General features: G+C 37.1%; 2 protein-coding genes across 4 annotated transcripts in view; both read left to right on the top strand.

The window, feature by feature from the left end:
• The first annotated feature begins 1,491 nt into the window (after positions 1-1,491).
• On the top strand, positions 1,492-16,133 carry LOC106699983 (interferon-induced very large GTPase 1-like). Of its 3 annotated transcripts, none has more exons than XM_023345872.1 (6): positions 1,492-1,591; positions 1,686-1,786; positions 9,180-9,566; positions 9,681-9,737; positions 10,508-10,573; positions 10,874-16,133. In XM_023345872.1, exons 3-6 carry the CDS (start codon positions 9,197-9,199, stop codon positions 15,526-15,528), a joined length of 5,148 nt encoding a protein of 1,715 aa, XP_023201640.1. In that variant the 5' UTR covers positions 1,492-1,591; positions 1,686-1,786; positions 9,180-9,196; the 3' UTR covers positions 15,529-16,133. The 3 variants fall into 3 exon arrangements, with proteins under 3 accessions (XP_023201640.1, XP_023201639.1, XP_023201638.1); XM_023345871.1 differs by adding an exon at positions 2,626-2,699 and having other exon boundaries at positions 9,180-9,737; XM_023345870.1 differs by having other exon boundaries at positions 9,180-9,737.
• The window catches only part of LOC106699984 (up-regulator of cell proliferation-like), a 32,402-nt gene continuing 26,295 nt past the window's right edge, over positions 10,906-17,012 (top strand). The window contains exon 1 of the mRNA XM_023345869.1: positions 10,906-10,993. The gene's annotated coding sequence lies outside the window, so the exon portion shown is untranslated. The remainder of the gene's footprint in view (positions 10,994-17,012) is intronic.

Genomic DNA, 17,012 nt, shown 5'->3' with positions numbered 1-17,012 from the left:
CACCAGGTAAGACTGACAGAGACTGGGAGCTGTTGGGTTATTACTATCTGATGATCATCTGGTGCTCTGTCCTGGTCATTTTGATTAAAAATTACTGACTTCATTAATAGTTTACCTTGGCATTTAATAGTTATTCATAGTGAGATCAAACCTTTGTTAAACAACCCCTCTAACACTGACCACAGTAAGACTTTTATCAGATGAACAGTAAAATTTAACATCTGCCTGCTGCTGCAATATAAGATGAAGCATCGGAAGCAACGACCATCCACATTTCATGAAAACTACTTGTGTTTGCCTTTATTTTCATTTATTACTGGTTAGACCGGCATTTGTTTTGTTTTTCCTTTGTATCACAGGTACTCTGTCTGAACTCCACATCTTGATTCCTTGGTTTCTACATCTAGTCTGTATCTCAACAAATGTATCACCAGGTCTCTGACAGAGCAGAGTCAGTCAGTTTGTAGAGCAAACATTTTGACAAACTCTGCAAGAGGTTTAAAGAAACCCTGAAACTGAAGTGAAGAACAAATGGCATACACAGTCTTTGAACTTCCTATTCATTCCTTTTTTTTATCATTGATTCATCTCTATAATTTGTACTCTGTAAAATACTGCAAAGCTTCTATCTAAGGTCTCCATTACAAATTAGATCTTGATCTCATTTTAACCTGGATAAATAAAGAAAATGAAATATTTGTAATTTGATTAATGATACTCTCTTACCCATTTTAGAAAGATGAGTTTGCAACATCTGCATCTTTGGTTTATTAGTTAAATGTTTAAATCAAAGAAATTTAAACATTGAAGCCAAATTGCAGATTTAACGTCTTTATCCTGTAGCAAAACATACAGTGAACAGATTATACGATAAGATAAGATAAGATTTATTTGTCATTGTCATCAACAGATGAATCCATTTCATGTGTTCTGGGTTCTCTTGATTAATTAATATGAATAAACAGATTTATGGCTACAAATCCGGTAGGAAACCTAGTTTAAATGAGCCATGTTTTACTAAACATTTAACATTTAAATTTTTTTTTTTTAAACCACCGACTTTCTCGCTTTCTGCCATCAAAATAAAACATTTCTGCTAATATTTAAAACAAAGTGAATCGCGTGAACAAGGCCTTTGTTCAGTTTAGACTGATTTCATCTCCACGATGACAGGATTCATGTCTTAATCTCGTTCCTTAACTTAGGCTACTAACTGTGGTTACATTATTAATAGCAGCTGCTGTACAAACTTCTTCTTCCACTAATTTTTTATAAACGATTTTTATTATTGAAACTGAAACGTGGCTATGATCTGTAGTTATCTAATTAGATAACTATGGTTAGAATAAATATTTAGCCAATCAAATCTTTTTATGATTAGGCTACATTAAATAATTATTGTCAGATTAGAACTCTGCTGTGCTTTTACTTTGAAAACGTGCTTCTGGATGAGTACTGGATTCGTCAGTAACCGGTTACACCCTTAAACAACTGTTTGACGCAGCAGCGCAAAACCGACAGTAAATGAAAGAAACAGAACTTAATGTTCGGTCTCGTTTCTTCCAGTGAAGGTTAACTTTCCCCCGAAGAGGTGAGTCCAGCTGTCAGAGGAACGAGTTTGAGCACCCGAGAAAATAAACATCTATTTTCTGATACTAACACTAAGTACTTGTTTGTATAAATAGGCCACCGAGGAGCAGACAGGACGCAGGTTGGTGGATGTTGGTTCAGCGTCTGGGTGCATGAATTCATCTGGAGGCCTCAGTGCAGCGAGCTGTGCGGAGCAGTAAGTAATGTACCGAAAGCTTTTCTCGTTTTGATCGGAGCATTGGCTGTTAGTTTTCTCCATTGGTCAAAGAGTTGGTACATTTTTCACACTTAAAAGTTAAATTTGTACAAAAGAAACAACGTAGGACCGAAGGCCAAATGCTCTGTGTAAAGCTGCCTTCTGCATGTTCCCCACTGACAACTTTTAACATTTTTTATGATTATTTCCCACCAAATTTATATGACCGCAGCGCACTTAATAGGAAACAATCATCAAATCTAGCCAGACCGCAGCGCATGGTAGACCCAAAAACGTTGTCCTCCAGGTAACCGATGCTTACTGTTTACATCGGGACAGATTGCGACAAAAGCCCACTGAATTGATTGACAGGTACCATCATATCAATTGAACAAGTGCGCGCCTGACATTCAAAGTGCGTAACAGAAGTGACAAAACACCCCAAGGCCTTCCACCTCAAAAATGAATCCGGCGCTGCTGCCTCTGAGGTTAATGTAGGGTGAAACTGAACAAAATTAAAATAAATATATCATCAATATGCCCTCTAGTCGTTTTTATTAAATAAGTTAATTTTAAAATATGCATAATTATTTGGCTATATATCTTTAAATAAATTGGAGAATTATATGTATTTTTAGATGGTCACCAGGTTGCCAGTTTCTATCACTGTTATTTTGTGGGGTTACAGGTTGAAATGTTTGGGAACCCCTGGCGTAGGGCACCATCTGCTGAGTTGTCACTGCTACTGCAGCTCAAATAAATAAATTACATAGAACATAATGAATAATACCAACAATCTGCAACTCTAACTAGCATCCTTTTCTCAACCTCTGTCTCAGTGGCAGTTCTTGAAACCTTTACATCGGGGGACAAGGGAGAGGCAAGAGGCAGGGTGGCAATGTTGGACTGTGAAGTATGTGCAAAATCACCTGTATGTAAATAAAGTCATCAAACTAGCAGAAGCTCAATGTTAAGTGACTTTATCCACCCTAAAATAATTTTTTAAGTGGTGTTTGGGGATCTTCATCTTGTTGAAACAACCAGTTGCATCCAGGCTTTAACCATCTAACTGTTGTTATAATAAGAAGTTGAAAAGTTGGAGACACTCCTATTTCTTTGTCATTCCTCCTGGCTTGTTCACTGCACCAGCATCATTAGCAGCAAAACATGCCCTCAGCATGATGATACCACCACCATGCCTAGCACTTCGTTTAGTTAGTGTCCTTACATTTGACAGCCTCATCTTGACTCCTTCAAACACGTCTGTCAAATTTGAAGGTGTGGATTTTGAAATGATAACTGGTTTCTTGGCCAGCACCCTCTCAGCCCTAGTTGGTGATGTACAGGTTTTACTGTGGGTTGTGGAGTTCTATTATCTTCCACTTTATGATACAATGGAGCCTTAGCAATTGTTCCTAAATAGGCCTGTCACGATAACAAATTTTGCTGAGCGATTAATTGTCTCAAACATTATTGCGATAAACGATAATATTGTTTGAAGACCTTTTTACACTGATTTAAAAAGGCGTAATAATGCATGTGATTTCCTGCCAAAGATAGATACACTTTATTTTCAAAAGAACATTTAACACTGGAGCTGATAAACAAAATACACAAAACAAATAAAAATAAAATGGATTCTCAGTCTCCATTAACAAAAAATGTACTTGAATAAAAACTAAACAACATAAAGCCAAAGTGGAAATAAATACTGCATTCAACCAAAAGAGTGCAGATTATGAAGTCTGTATATTATGTTGCCCTTCAGTAATAATTAGATTTAAATAGAGAAAATGGGCGCATCCCACTACCTGATGCAATAGTTCACACTACATGATTTTTTGCCCCGATTTTCCCCTTACGACAATCTTAGAACGTTGTTTGTTCTAAGATTGTAGCTTACGATTTCATAACCGATCATCCTGTAGTGTGTTACGGTAGATCGTCGTTGCCGCTCCGTTCCAAATCAGGGTTTTTCCCCGACTGGGAGCTTAAACTCAGCCTGTTGAAAGTGACAGGTAGCCAATCAGAAAGCGCGGATTCTCCTCTGTGTTTTCTGAGGGGAAATTACGTCGGGGAATCCCAAACAGCTGATACGGCGCAACCCGAAGTCCAGCGGACATTGGAGATGATACGTGGAAACAACATTAATGTTTATTCAACATGCAAAGAATATAGAAATGACAAGAGGAGGAGTTGGAGCGAAATTGCTACCGCAGTTGATAAACCCAGTAACTTTTCATCAGTGTTGTATAAAGTACTGAAATCTCAGAGTCAAGTAAAAGTATAAGTACCTCTCCAAAATATGACTTTGGTAAAAGTCCAAGTCACTGACTGAAATGTTACTTGATCTGAAACTTCTTGTACTTAAGTATAGAAATTGCTGTAAAAATGGATGTACTCAAGTAATGTAATGAAAAGTACAAGTAAAAAGTAAAACAAGGCAAATGCAGTTTGAATGACATTTTTTATATTTTGGTAAACTTGTCAAATACACTTAAAAACCAAGTGCAGGCAAAATTAAACCTGCTAATAAATTGTTCCAGTTTTAAAGAGTAGCACATGTTAATGGTTTGTGGTTTTGAACTTGCATGCCTTTCCTATATTCGTTAAATTCAGTCTAAATTGCTATCGCTATGGCTTCTGTCCCCCCTTGAACAGAGGAGTCTAGGTAGCCTGCTACAGTCAACATTAGGCCTAAGCTAAATACACCACGTGTGGAACTGAAACAATGCCAAACAAAGTTCATTTATACAGGTAACGTTACGCTCAAGATTTCTCAATAGTGTCTAGTGACCAAGCTATAGTTACTGAAACAGGAGGATTATAACCATTTCATAAGAAGTTACCTCGATGTGTTTCTTCAAGTTGGACGGGGAGTTTTTGTAAGATAGAATTTCCACATCTTCGGGCAGGAATAACATAAACTGCATGCGGTACGACGAATCTTTAACACCCACGAAAGAGTATATTGTGTTTAAATAAGGCCATGGGCTCTCATCACCAGCTGGTGGTTCCCTGGAGCCGTGTCCGACGTAGTTGCAGTCGTTGTGGTCTCCGTCTCCTCCTCCATGTGGCTGCTGCTGATTGCGAGACTTGCTTTGTGTTTAATGGGAGAAGCGAAACAGGTGTATCCTATTGGTGGTGATGAACAAGCCCAGGCAAGTAGGCTACGGACTTTGTTGCAGTCAATCAGTAGGTGGGGTCAAAACACTTGCGTTTCTCTGTCTCGCTTTTTTGTAACGAGTAACTAAACCACACATTGAAAATGTATCGGAGTAAAAGTACGCAATTAAGTTCGGAAATATAGTGAAGTAAAAGTGAAAGTCATCAAAAATTTTCATACTCGAGGAAAGTATGAAGTACTCCAAAATATACTTAAGTAAAGTAGTGAAGTATTTTTACTTCGTTACTATACAACACTGCTTTTCAGCTGTTCTTCGTTAACGTGACGTAAATAGGTTCTAATGATTTTCATTCAGTCAGGACTTTACGCTGACACTAGCCACATGCATTGCAGGTAGATTGTAGTAAAGCATTGATTAATGCCTGGTTTTAAAATTAGTTCACTGGACTTGTAGCCATTATTTTGTGCCCATTGTTGGACACCACACGGCAGGATCGAACCCGATCGAACCGTTATACCTAGGATTTCTGTCGGCTAATGTGTGATCTCTCAGGTTTTGAAAATGGGCCAACAATCGGCCGACAGCTCTAAAATCGTGTAGTGTGCGCTGGGCTTTACACTGAGGAAATAAGCAAGGGAGGGTCAGTGGAGAGCACCAGAGTTGAACCTTTTTTGTTCAGTGTCATTAACTGAAAGAAAAAAAGATAATTAAAATGAGGTCGATGGTTTTATTTTATTATACGATTAATTGATTTATCGTTTATCATGACAGGCCTATTCCTAAACATATTAAGAGATATTATTTCTTCTGAGTATGAAGATCTGGGTTTCAGTGGTTGAAACTTGGGCACTTTTGGGTTTTATTTACCAACTTACACAGTCCTCCCTCCTGAACAATGTGTGTCAACACTGGACAGTTGGTTCCATATAGTTAAACATTTTGAAGTAATTCCTCATACTGAGCCTGTATCCATGTGGTGATAGCAGAAAGGAAAAGGTTCCTTTTCACAAGAAAACACGTCAAGTATCTCAGGGTTAACAGTCATCTGCTGTGACTTACTGGAGCTTTCAGAACAAAAAGCATATACATAAAAACATGGAAGCATTGATCAATGATATGTTAAAGAAAAGATAAGGATAGTTAAATATTGTTAAACACAAACACTGGATTTCTCAAGAGAGAAAATGCACAGAATTCTTGGCAGCAACTTCTCGACTCATGGACCAATCAGAAAGATGTCGCATCTTAACAGACATGCCGCACTAGATGTACAGAGATCATAAACTTATAGGTAACTATAGTTGCATAAATGGTGAGTAGTAGGAGAAAATAGCAGTGAGAAAAAGAGGCCAGTATTTTCTCCAGCATCCTCATTGACAGATTAAGATAGCTAATCTGTCAGTGAGGATGATGTGAGAAGGTTTATCAAAATGATCTATATCTGAAAACTGATACTGAAAAAACCAAAGTGTTTAGAGATACAAATTTGCCTAAAAACTGACAATTTGAGACTTTTTTAATCTTTAGAGATTTTCATTACTGGGACTATTTTACTTCAGTCACTCTATGGCACTATAAAAGCACTTTTTGTACTTTATTAACAATCACTTTATTTAGCACTGCACTTTAAGCATAGATTTGCACATAAATAATTTGTACACAAGAAGTTTTAATTGTATTTATTGAGTATGTTTAGAGATTAGCATGTAGCCTTTTGTTCTGGGCTCTGCACAGCTTCTCCTCATTGATGAGTGAGGTGGTTGCCTGGAGAATAATTGTTACTCAGAGCAATGAGCTACTGGTGGGTAAAACTGAGCAAATGTTTGTGCATAATCTGTTAAGTGTGGAGTGCTAATATGAAGTGACTCACCTGTCTTTTCTGTGTCCGCTCCAGGGTGTTTGGACAAATACTGACCTGGGGGTCCAGACACCATTTATAGGTTCTGGGAGAGGCCATTGAAAAGTGGGAGGGGGATTGTTTATGGGTTTTTATGGTGTTTCATTATGGTGTAATGATAAAACATAAAATATTTACAAAAAGTAAATGGAAATGTTTATATTTAGTAAAAGGTATTTTATTTAAATAGGTGAAGATTGGTGAATTGAGATCCTCCTGTGAATTAAAGGTGGTTTGGTCTGTCACAGCTGGGACTATTTAAGCTGCAGTTTCACCTGTGAAATGATTGTTGATGCTGTGTGAAGAATAAGCCACTGCTGTTTCCACCTGACTTTGCCTCAGCTTTTCATCCTCACTGTAAAATCCAGCCGCAAAAGGCCTCCTTGTTACCCCCTACAGTGACTCATCTGAATAATTCCTTCTGAAAATACAAACGGTGAGCTGCTACTCACTAACAGAACAAGTATGAGCTCTATCACAACTACAGGGTCATATATCATTTATTATTTCCATGTGGAATGAGCAGAAAACGAAACTAAACTTCTCAAATATTAGACATTAATTTTTGCAGGTTAATCAAATAAATAGCTATCCTGCCATTTTATTTAATAATACCTCATTGTTGGGTGCCTGATTCTTCTAAGGTGACACAAGGATCTCTTTGTATTTGGGTTAAGATTGAAGTTTACAGTGTTTGCTAGAAATATTTCATAATTATACGACATGGCTGAAGTGTAACCAACTTCCCTGACATGCTGATGAATTCCAGCAAAGTGAGTGGAGCCAAGAGAAACTGAGGGGCAGACCTGAGTAGGCCTGTCACAATAAACAATAGATCAATTAATCGGATGATAAATTAAAATTATCGACCTCATTTTAATTTATTGGCTTTATCGTTTCTTCCTGCCTTTTTCTGTTTCTATTGATGACATTGAATGAAAAAAGGCTCAACTCTCCACTGACCCCTCCTTTCCTCACTTCCTCAGTGTAAAGGAGTGAACTATTGAATCAGGTAGTCAGATGTCCCCGTCTTCTCTACCTAAATCTAATGATTATTGAAGGCCAAAATAGTATACAGACTTCATAACCTGTTCTATTTTGATTGAATGTAGTTTCTTATTTTCACTTTAGTTTTATGTTTAGTTTTTATTCAAGTGCATTTTTTGTTAACGGAGGCTGAGAGTCCATTTTATTTTTGTTTTTGGTTGTTTTATTTATTTTGTTTACCAGTTCCAGTGTTCTTTTGAAAATAAAGTGTATTTATTTTTGGCAGGATGTGCTTGCATTATTATGTCATTACCATTACATCAGTTTAAAATGGTTTTCAAACAATATTATTGTTTATCACAATAAATTTTGAGACAATTAATTGCTCAGCAAAATTTGTTATTATGACAGGCCTACACCTGAGTGTGGGTATTGGAGGAGGGGAAAAAACAGGGTTATTGTGGTCAGTGCTTACTTCTAAACTTTATCACTATATTTAGCAACCTTCCAGACACTTCTAGTGACTTTTTAGTCACAAAAACCAACAAGGGACAAATCAAGTGACTTTTTCTGTGTTGGTAGTAGAGACTTTTATAGTGACAAACCCCTGCACTACAGCTGCAGGTTCTTAATCTGCATTACAAATCACGCATTTATATGCAGACTAATGATATCGATCAATACTCTCCACAGCAATGTTCCCTATTCCAATTCATGAGTTGACACTGGGTGGGTGGAGCAGTGAGTCTGAGTGAGATGCTTTTATATATATATATTTTATATTGTGTGATGAAATGATGTACTGTTTTAAACAAATAGGAGAATCCAACTGCCTAAGTTCTGTTTGACGGAAGGAGGCCAGCAGTGAGAAGGTTTAGGCCAAATAATATGGAATTAAACAAAGTTAGGCAAAATTTGAGCAGAAACATAAAGATAGAACCGTAAACAAACAATTGAGCTACTTTTACTTGATATATGTATAAAGTTATGCAATAATCGTTTATAGGTCTAATAATACAAGTTTTCCTTTCCAAGAATCCAACCTCAACATTTGCAGCATCTCTTTTAAGCCAATAATAAGCAGGAGAGATGGAGCCAGAAAGGGAATAAGTGACTTAATTTTATTTTTAAATAGCCACATTAGAAATTAAAAATTATTCTTACTAAATATTGGGCACATTTACTGTAACAATTCAGAGACCTTAGGCTCACTTTTTAGTAACTGAAAGAATTAAAACCAGAAAATGAAAAAGATTTTAAATATATGTTGAGTGACCATAAGCTACCTCTGATTTTGATGTTTTATGCAGTTACTATTATGCATGAACTGTGTATCTTCAATCTCAGTTCTGAAAATGTTGTAATTCTTTCTGTTTCACAGGTTTCTAATGTTCCATCATGGATGATCGTCTCTACATTGTCCTTCTGGGAAAAGTTGGAGTCGGCAAAAGTGCTTCAGCAAACACCATTTTAGGACGAGCAGCGTTTGAATCCAGACCATCATTTGCAAGAGTCACCAAACACGTCTCAATGGAAACAGGAATGGTGTTTGGGAAATATGTTGCAGTCATTGACACCCCAGATATATCAGGATCAGAGGAACAGATTAAACACTTCTGTCAGCATTTCCTCCAGGAGTCCATCCCTACTCTTTTCCTACTGGTTTTTAAAATTGATCGGTTCACCGATGAAGACCAGGAGACTGTAGAGGCAACAACCAGAGTTCTTGGGCCTCAGAGGATGAAAAACTGTTTCCTGCTCTTTACAGGTGGAGATACTTTATTTAGATCGTTATCAAATTACATTTCAGACTATAAATCAAGTTTACTTCCAGAGGTAGTCAAAAGTTTTTCATCCAGAATTCATCTTTTCAACAATGAAGATGAGGGACGGAGACAGGTCAGGGAGCTACTGTTGAAGTCTGGACACATCACAACAGGTAAGGTCTGATTACTGTCGCATCTTTAACTGTTCTAACGCATTACACCCCAAAATAACCAAAAAGTAAGATGGATAGACTTACTGAAGACAAATTAAGGTACTAAAGGCTGGCAAATTAGATTTACAATTTCATTTGAAAACCCTCATCTGACTCTTTGACAGGATTCAATTTGATAACAATAGATTGAACCCATGAAGAGCTTTTTTACTCATATTGGCCCTACTACCACGATTTTATACTTGAAAGCAAATAATTTAATTCCCATAAGCTTTTCTCTTTGTAGTTTAGCAATATGTATTAATATTACTAATCCCATAAATACTCATTTAAATTTACAGTTAATTGAATTATATATAATTTTCTGATCATTTTAAACTATAGCTTGCTTACCTGGGCCAATTGACTTTTAAAAAATGATTATGATTATGACACCTGATCAAATCAAAATAAATGACAGACCTTCTGCTTTTGGAGCAAACTGGTGGAATTAATGTAAAATTTACATCAAATAAACCATGAAGGGGCATCGTGTGGCGCAGTGGTTAGAGGAAAAGCCAAAGACCTCGACATGGTTGTCATGAGTTTGACTCTAGTCCTCGCTGCATGTCTGTCCCCTTCTCCATGCCCTTTTACTGTAAGACTACAATATAATAAAGGAAACTAGTGTCTAAAAAATTCTCTAAAGATACAAGAGGAGATTTTAAAACTGGTTTGAATAACTGACAATGAGACCATTAACAAAATGACTTTACATTGTCTGAAAACAGGAAGCTTGTGGACAAATTCAATTTCAAGCAAACCCACAAGACCAGCAAATGTGTTAAATGGCAAAGGTAAGTGTAAAGATTTCCATACTTAAAATTACAATAATAAAGAACAATGATAATCTGATTAGCAAATGACAACTTAAAATACTAGACTATCAAATATTACTACAGGTCTAAAATATTAATTGCTTTTGAATCTACTTTAATACATTCATTTTATATTTTTGCTTCATATGATCTAATATGTATTTTTTTGTAAAACTACAAAAGAAAGCATTTTTACATATTTTTTTTTCATCGTGATTTAGAAACACTATTTTTACTTTTAGCTTACAAAAAAAGTCACAACCTGTTTTTATTCCACAGGAACCGACCTGGAGACGATTCTAGAGGATTTGGGTTTGGATCAGTTCTACAGGAAGAAACTGTCACTCAGCAAGATACTGGAGATCAATGAGAAGATCATCAATGATGAGCCTCCAAAGTGTAAATCTGATCTTCCATGGTATTTTCTTAAGAAACTAATGATGGTGAATGTAACAGCTAGAGAGATAAAATGCACATCAGCTTCTGAGTCCAACTGTGATGATACATTAAGTGATTATTTTGATCTTGATGATCTTCTTGCTTGTCCAAATGTGGATGAGACACTAAATCTTAATGATTTAATCACTGCTCTCCTTTTGTGTTCTGATGGGTTTGTCCATCAAGAGTTAGCTCTAAAAATGTCCATGTGTCAGTTCTCTGTTCCTCTGCTGCTTCCTAACTGTGATACACAGCAGTGCACCCTCATGCTGTGGGCCATGAGAGACATTGTTAAGAAGTACAGACCTTCAAGTCTTTCAGAATCAAAAGGCTTCATAGAAGAAAGAATAGTTCTTTCTGAACTTCCAATGATCTCATTTGTGAGACTGGGTGAGTGCTCTCTGTCCAAATCAGAGATCCTCAATAAACTTTTGAGTAACTCTCAGCAATACCATGACACCTTTGTTCACCGTGACATGGAGTCTGGAGACATTCAGAGAAGAATATCCAATGGACTGACTGAAATGACCTGGTACCTTCCCTGTGGAAACAAAAACATGGACATCTTCAGTGAACCAGTTGCTATAGCTAACCTTCGTGGAGACATTGCTTCATTTGAAACTCAATTCTTCTTTTTGTGTCAAACATCTGCTGCTGTTTTTGTTTTTATCGATCAGCTGGACTCTGAATGTGAACAGCTGATGAACAAAAACCTCAAAGCAAAGATCTTCTTGGTGGGAAACCAACAGAGCAAAAACTTCAGAGTTGATTCTGTTAAAAAAATGGCAACCAGTCTGGCCTTGACTAAAAATAATATTCTAATAAATACAAAACAAACAAATGATGCAGATTTTGTTAAACTACTGAGGAAAAGAGTCAGTGATGTAATTAATAACCCACAGAGGAAAATGTCAATAGAGCAGATGGCTGAAGTTGCTCATGAATTAGGAATTCCAGTTGATGAAGATTCTCCAGAGTGCCAGGATGGAAAGAAAATTGCAGATGCCATCACTGCACAGATAAAAGATACTTTTCAATTCAAAGAAAATCAGTTTCCTTTGCAAGGTCAAATATGGAAGGAACTGACATTTTTGGAAAAGGAAGAATGTCGTCTTCAGAAAGTTGGTTCTGAAAATATAGGAAACTATAAGAGCAATCTTAAAAAGAAAAGAGAAGAACACCGTAAAAAACAAAATTCCTATGCAATGTCAAGTGTAATGTCATACTTCATTAGTGCAATATTCAGCCCACATAGAGAAAGGTGTTATTTTCTTAAATGGATGAGAATGAACCTCGACAATTTATCTCGAACAGAACTTTCTGGCCTCAGGGAACTTTACAAGGAAAAATGCAAAGATTCTGAAAACAAACAAGAGATCAAAGAAATTGATCAACAACTTTCCAGCAGCTCACTGGGAGTTGAGCACTTCTTCCGTGAAATGGGTCAGATCTATGAAGCTTCTCTTTACCTTCCAGAAACAGATCCATCACGTCAACAACTGCAACATCTGCCCAAACTCTGTGCTCAGTTGTTGCTGGATGGATTTCCTCTTGAGCTTGTAGATGGAGATGCTTCCAACATTCCTCTCAGATGGGTGAGTGATGTTCTCTCTCAGCTCAATGACTTGGTGTCTCCAAAGAACAAGATCCTGGTCGTCACAGTTCTTGGAGTTCAGAGCACTGGGAAGTCCACTCTCCTTAACACCATGTTTGGAGTCCAGTTTGCAGTCAGCAGTGGTCGATGCACTAGAGGTGCCTTCATGCTGCTCATCAAAGTCAATGAAGACTTCAAGAAAGTTCTCAACTGTGACTTCATGATGATCATCGACACTGAAGGCTTAAAGTCACCAGAGCTAGCACAGCTGGACAACAGCTATGAACATGACAATGAGCTGGCAACACTTGTTGTTGGTCTGAGTGACATCACCATTATCAATATTGCAATGGAGAATTCAACAGAGATGAAAGACATCCTGCAGATAGTGGTGCATGCTTTCCTCAGGATGAAGGAGGTCGGCAAAAAGCCTCAATGTCAGTTTGTTCACCAGAACGTTTCTGATGTTTCAGCTCATGAGAAGAACCTGAGAGACAGGAAGCTGCTGTTAGAACAGCTGAATGAGATGACCCAGGCAGCAGCTAAAATGGAGAAGAAAGAGGAAAACAAGAGCTTCACTGATGTGATGGAGTATAATCCAGACACTGGGAGCTGCTACATTCCTGGACTCTGGAATGGAAACCCACCAATGGCTCCAGTCAATGCAGGATACAGTGAGACTGTCTATGAACTAAAGAAAAACATCATCCAACAGCTGGGAAAGTGTGAGTCAACTTCTAATAACATCTTGGAGTTCAGAGAGTGGATAACCAGCCTGTGGAACGCAGTAAAACATGAAAACTTCATCTTCAGCTTCAGAAACAGCCTGGTGGCTGATGCTTACATGAGGCTCTGCACAGAGTACAACCAATGGGAGTGGGAGTTCAAAAAGGAAATGTACAAATGGGTCACCACAGCAGAGACAAGAATTTCCAGTTTTGGTTCATTTACTGCAACATCTCAAATATCTGACATGAATGAATTCATCATTGTGTTGAAAAGTGAAGCAATCACAGAGCTGACCAAGTGGGAGACAAAGATCCTTGAAAACCTAAAGAAATACTTTGAGCAGCCAGAAGGTCATGTTTATCTGGTTGAAGGATACAGAGAGGATTTCTCCAACAGCATAAAGAGTCTTCGACGACAAACTGAAAGATCAGTGTTCAACCAGATCACAGCAGCAGCTGACATTAAGAAGGGATTGAAAGAACTCAACAAAATCAGGGCCACTTATAAAGAAAAAATTGAGAAAGCAGTTTGTGATTTAATTGATGAATGTCGTGAGAAGAATCTTGAAATGACTGACAGAGAGCTTGATGAAAGTTTTAATAAGATGTGGACTGAAACACTGAACACCTTGTCTTTCTCTGAACAACAAATTTTAAATATCTTCACAAGTGTGTCTTATCAGTTAACAAATCTTTCACACAAAGGAAGCCATGCATGTGAACTGCTGAGTAAAAAAAGTCTCAAAGACTGTGGACTGGAGCCTTTTACATACAAACCTAAAGGAGTGAAGGAAAATATTAAAACTGCTTTTAAAGGACTTCTTTCCTGGACAGATCCAATAAAGGCAAGACAAGAAATTGCTGACAGTATCATATCTGCTTGCAATGATTGTATTAGTAATAAAATCAAGAGAAAAACCAATTATCATGATACTTACATCCAGGAGATTCTTCACATCATTGATGAGAGGCTGAACAAAGCTGATGTTGACACTGACATTGAGTTTGAAGTGTCTCTGAAACAACACATCTGTGGATCTGCAGCCAGAAAGTTTCAGAAAATGCATGAAGAATTTATCCAAGAAAATGATCCTTATAAATGTCTGCAGAAAAACAAAGAAAAGTTTCGCACAGATTTCAAAGATGTCTTCCACAAACGAGATCAATGCCAGAAAAAAGCTGGAAAATTCACAAACCAAATTCTAAAACCTGCTGTTGAAAACTTCATCTATCGTTCTCTTGGTGTTGATATTGTTGATAAAATGATGACAAAAGAGGAGTTTAGCTCACGAATGTCCTTCCAGTATTCAATTTTATTGGATCTGATTTCAAAAAGTGACTTCAACAGCTTTAAGAGTTACATTCGCTCATATGAATATTATGTAAAATCATGGATAACTGAGAAAATTAGGGAGAGTTTCTCCTCTCAGTCTACAATATGTGAATTGGAGGACAAACATCTTAAGTTCTGCATGGACCACATAAATGCTGCCATTAAAAAGGCCAAAGCGACAAATGTTTTCAGCAAGATCTGCACAGAACTTGGGGATAAACTGGTAATTTCCCAGTATGCTCTTAATGCCTTCATGGGCAGCAACAATGCTGACCAGGAACAGTTTGCTCACTGGCTCAACAAGTGTGTGCAGGAAATGACAGAAGCTCTTGGAGAAAAGTTTAAAAACACAAAGTTTGAAATAAAACTCTCACTTCTCCACATAAAACCAGAGAATGAGCTTTTCAACAGAGTGATTGGTTGTGGCAAAAGGTGTCCATTCTGCAAAGTTCCCTGTGATGCAGGTGGAGAAAACCACACTCAACACTTTGCTTGCTTTCATCGACCACGGGGTTTAAGTCAGTTCAGTTGGGAATACCCAAATAATCACCCGACTGACATCTGCTCTCGTCTTGTTATCAGTGACCGATATTTTTGCTGCAGTGACACAAGGAATCAATGGCATCTTTACAAAGAATATAGGCAGATTTACCCAGACTGGAATATTCCTCCAGATGTGAGCCTTGAGGCATCAGATTATTGGAAATATGTGATGAACAAGTACAACAAGGAATTTGCTGAAGCATATAATGCAAAGCCTGCTGATATTCCTGATGCTTGGAAGAGAATCACAAAGGAACAGGCAGTGGAAAGCCTCAAGAAATCATTCAACATCAAGTGAAGTTATAATACATGTTCAGTTGTTTGAACATAACTGTTTTTTGCATGTAGAGTATTTTGATCCTTTTTTCTTCTTGTTTTAAAATCACCTCATTTACATATGTATTTTGTGTATTAAAGACAAAATAAACTGCTGAAGCCTCTTTTGCTATAGCTCCTTATTTTTTAAAATTGTGCATTTATAATAGCTAAACTGAATTAAGCTTGATGCCAGGATCTTTTTATTTTAGTTGTTTTTGCTAAATGGGTTTATCAATGTTATGAAAAAAAATTCAGATCAATATTTTATGTCAAACACTGACATCAGTTATTACCAAATACGGTATTTTGTTAGCATAAAAATGTATGTGTATAATTATTTTTGACACAATCATAATGACTTTGGTTTCACCTATGTCTTGTTCTGGGTCTTATGTTTTCAGCTGTTCCTCTGTTTTGATATTTACCTCTTGATGTTTGAATTTCCTTGTTTCATGGTATCAATTATTTTCTTGTTTTGTTTATATTGTTCTTTCACTTCAGCTTTTTATTTTTGCTCTGCTGCCATTCATTGTCTTTATTTTACTCACCTAAAATAAATACGTGACAGATCACACCTCCACTTCATTAAGCTCTCAGACTTCTTTGTTCATTGCTGCAGACTGCTGGGGTTTTGCTCAGCATGTAAAATTCACCTTGACTTAAAGCAGAACTCACAATACACTCAAGGGGGATCGGTACCAGGAAATCAGGTAAAATATGTTACACCATTAATTTGATTAAAAAAAATAAATACTCAACCATTCAATAAGAAATTTGTTGATTTTTTAGCATCGATTATTTATTCAAAAAGAATTACAATACTAAGAAATGATGATAGTTATCTTGATAAATAGATCAATAACCCAGAAATCCCTCAAAAAATAATTATGTTAGACTTAAATCACTCAGTTTGTATCAGCCAAAAACCTAAATAATTAAATGTCCAAAATTGTCCCGTTTTTTTTTCAAAAAGATTCATGTCCACAAAGGAGTTCCATATCCTCGAAAAAACCAAAGTCCTGGAAATATTTCCCCGTTGTAATCCAAAGTCCTGATCCAAAATGAGAATCCCAAACGTCAACCCCCCCCCGCCCCCCTTTCCTGGGTGCAAACTCCGATCCAGTTCCTATTATAGCCTACGATCTGCGGCACTGGGGCGAACTTTGATCGCTGTTTTAAGTCTTTTCTTTTATTTTTACTAGTTTTAAACGATTGATAAAGTCAAAGCCCCGCTGCACAGAACTAACGGTGAGCGTTTTCCTCTCCGGTTGCGCTTTTTCTCATATTCAAATTCAAAAGTACTGTATTACTCCCAAATTAAAATTAAATGTTGCTGTAGCTCATTAATTTAGATTCTTCGCAGAGTTATTCAAAATTGTGATGCCTGTTGGAAGAAAATATCTCATGTAGCAGTCTGTGCTGCACTGAATCTGAAGAAGCCTCTGACTGAAGATGCTCTGCCTT

Source organism: Xiphophorus maculatus, chromosome 14 (assembly GCF_002775205.1).
Source record: "Xiphophorus maculatus strain JP 163 A chromosome 14, X_maculatus-5.0-male, whole genome shotgun sequence".
Classification (NCBI taxonomy): domain Eukaryota; kingdom Metazoa; phylum Chordata; class Actinopteri; order Cyprinodontiformes; family Poeciliidae; genus Xiphophorus; species Xiphophorus maculatus.
Note: the sequence above shows the minus strand (reverse complement) of the source record. Positions and strands in the feature narration are given on the sequence as shown.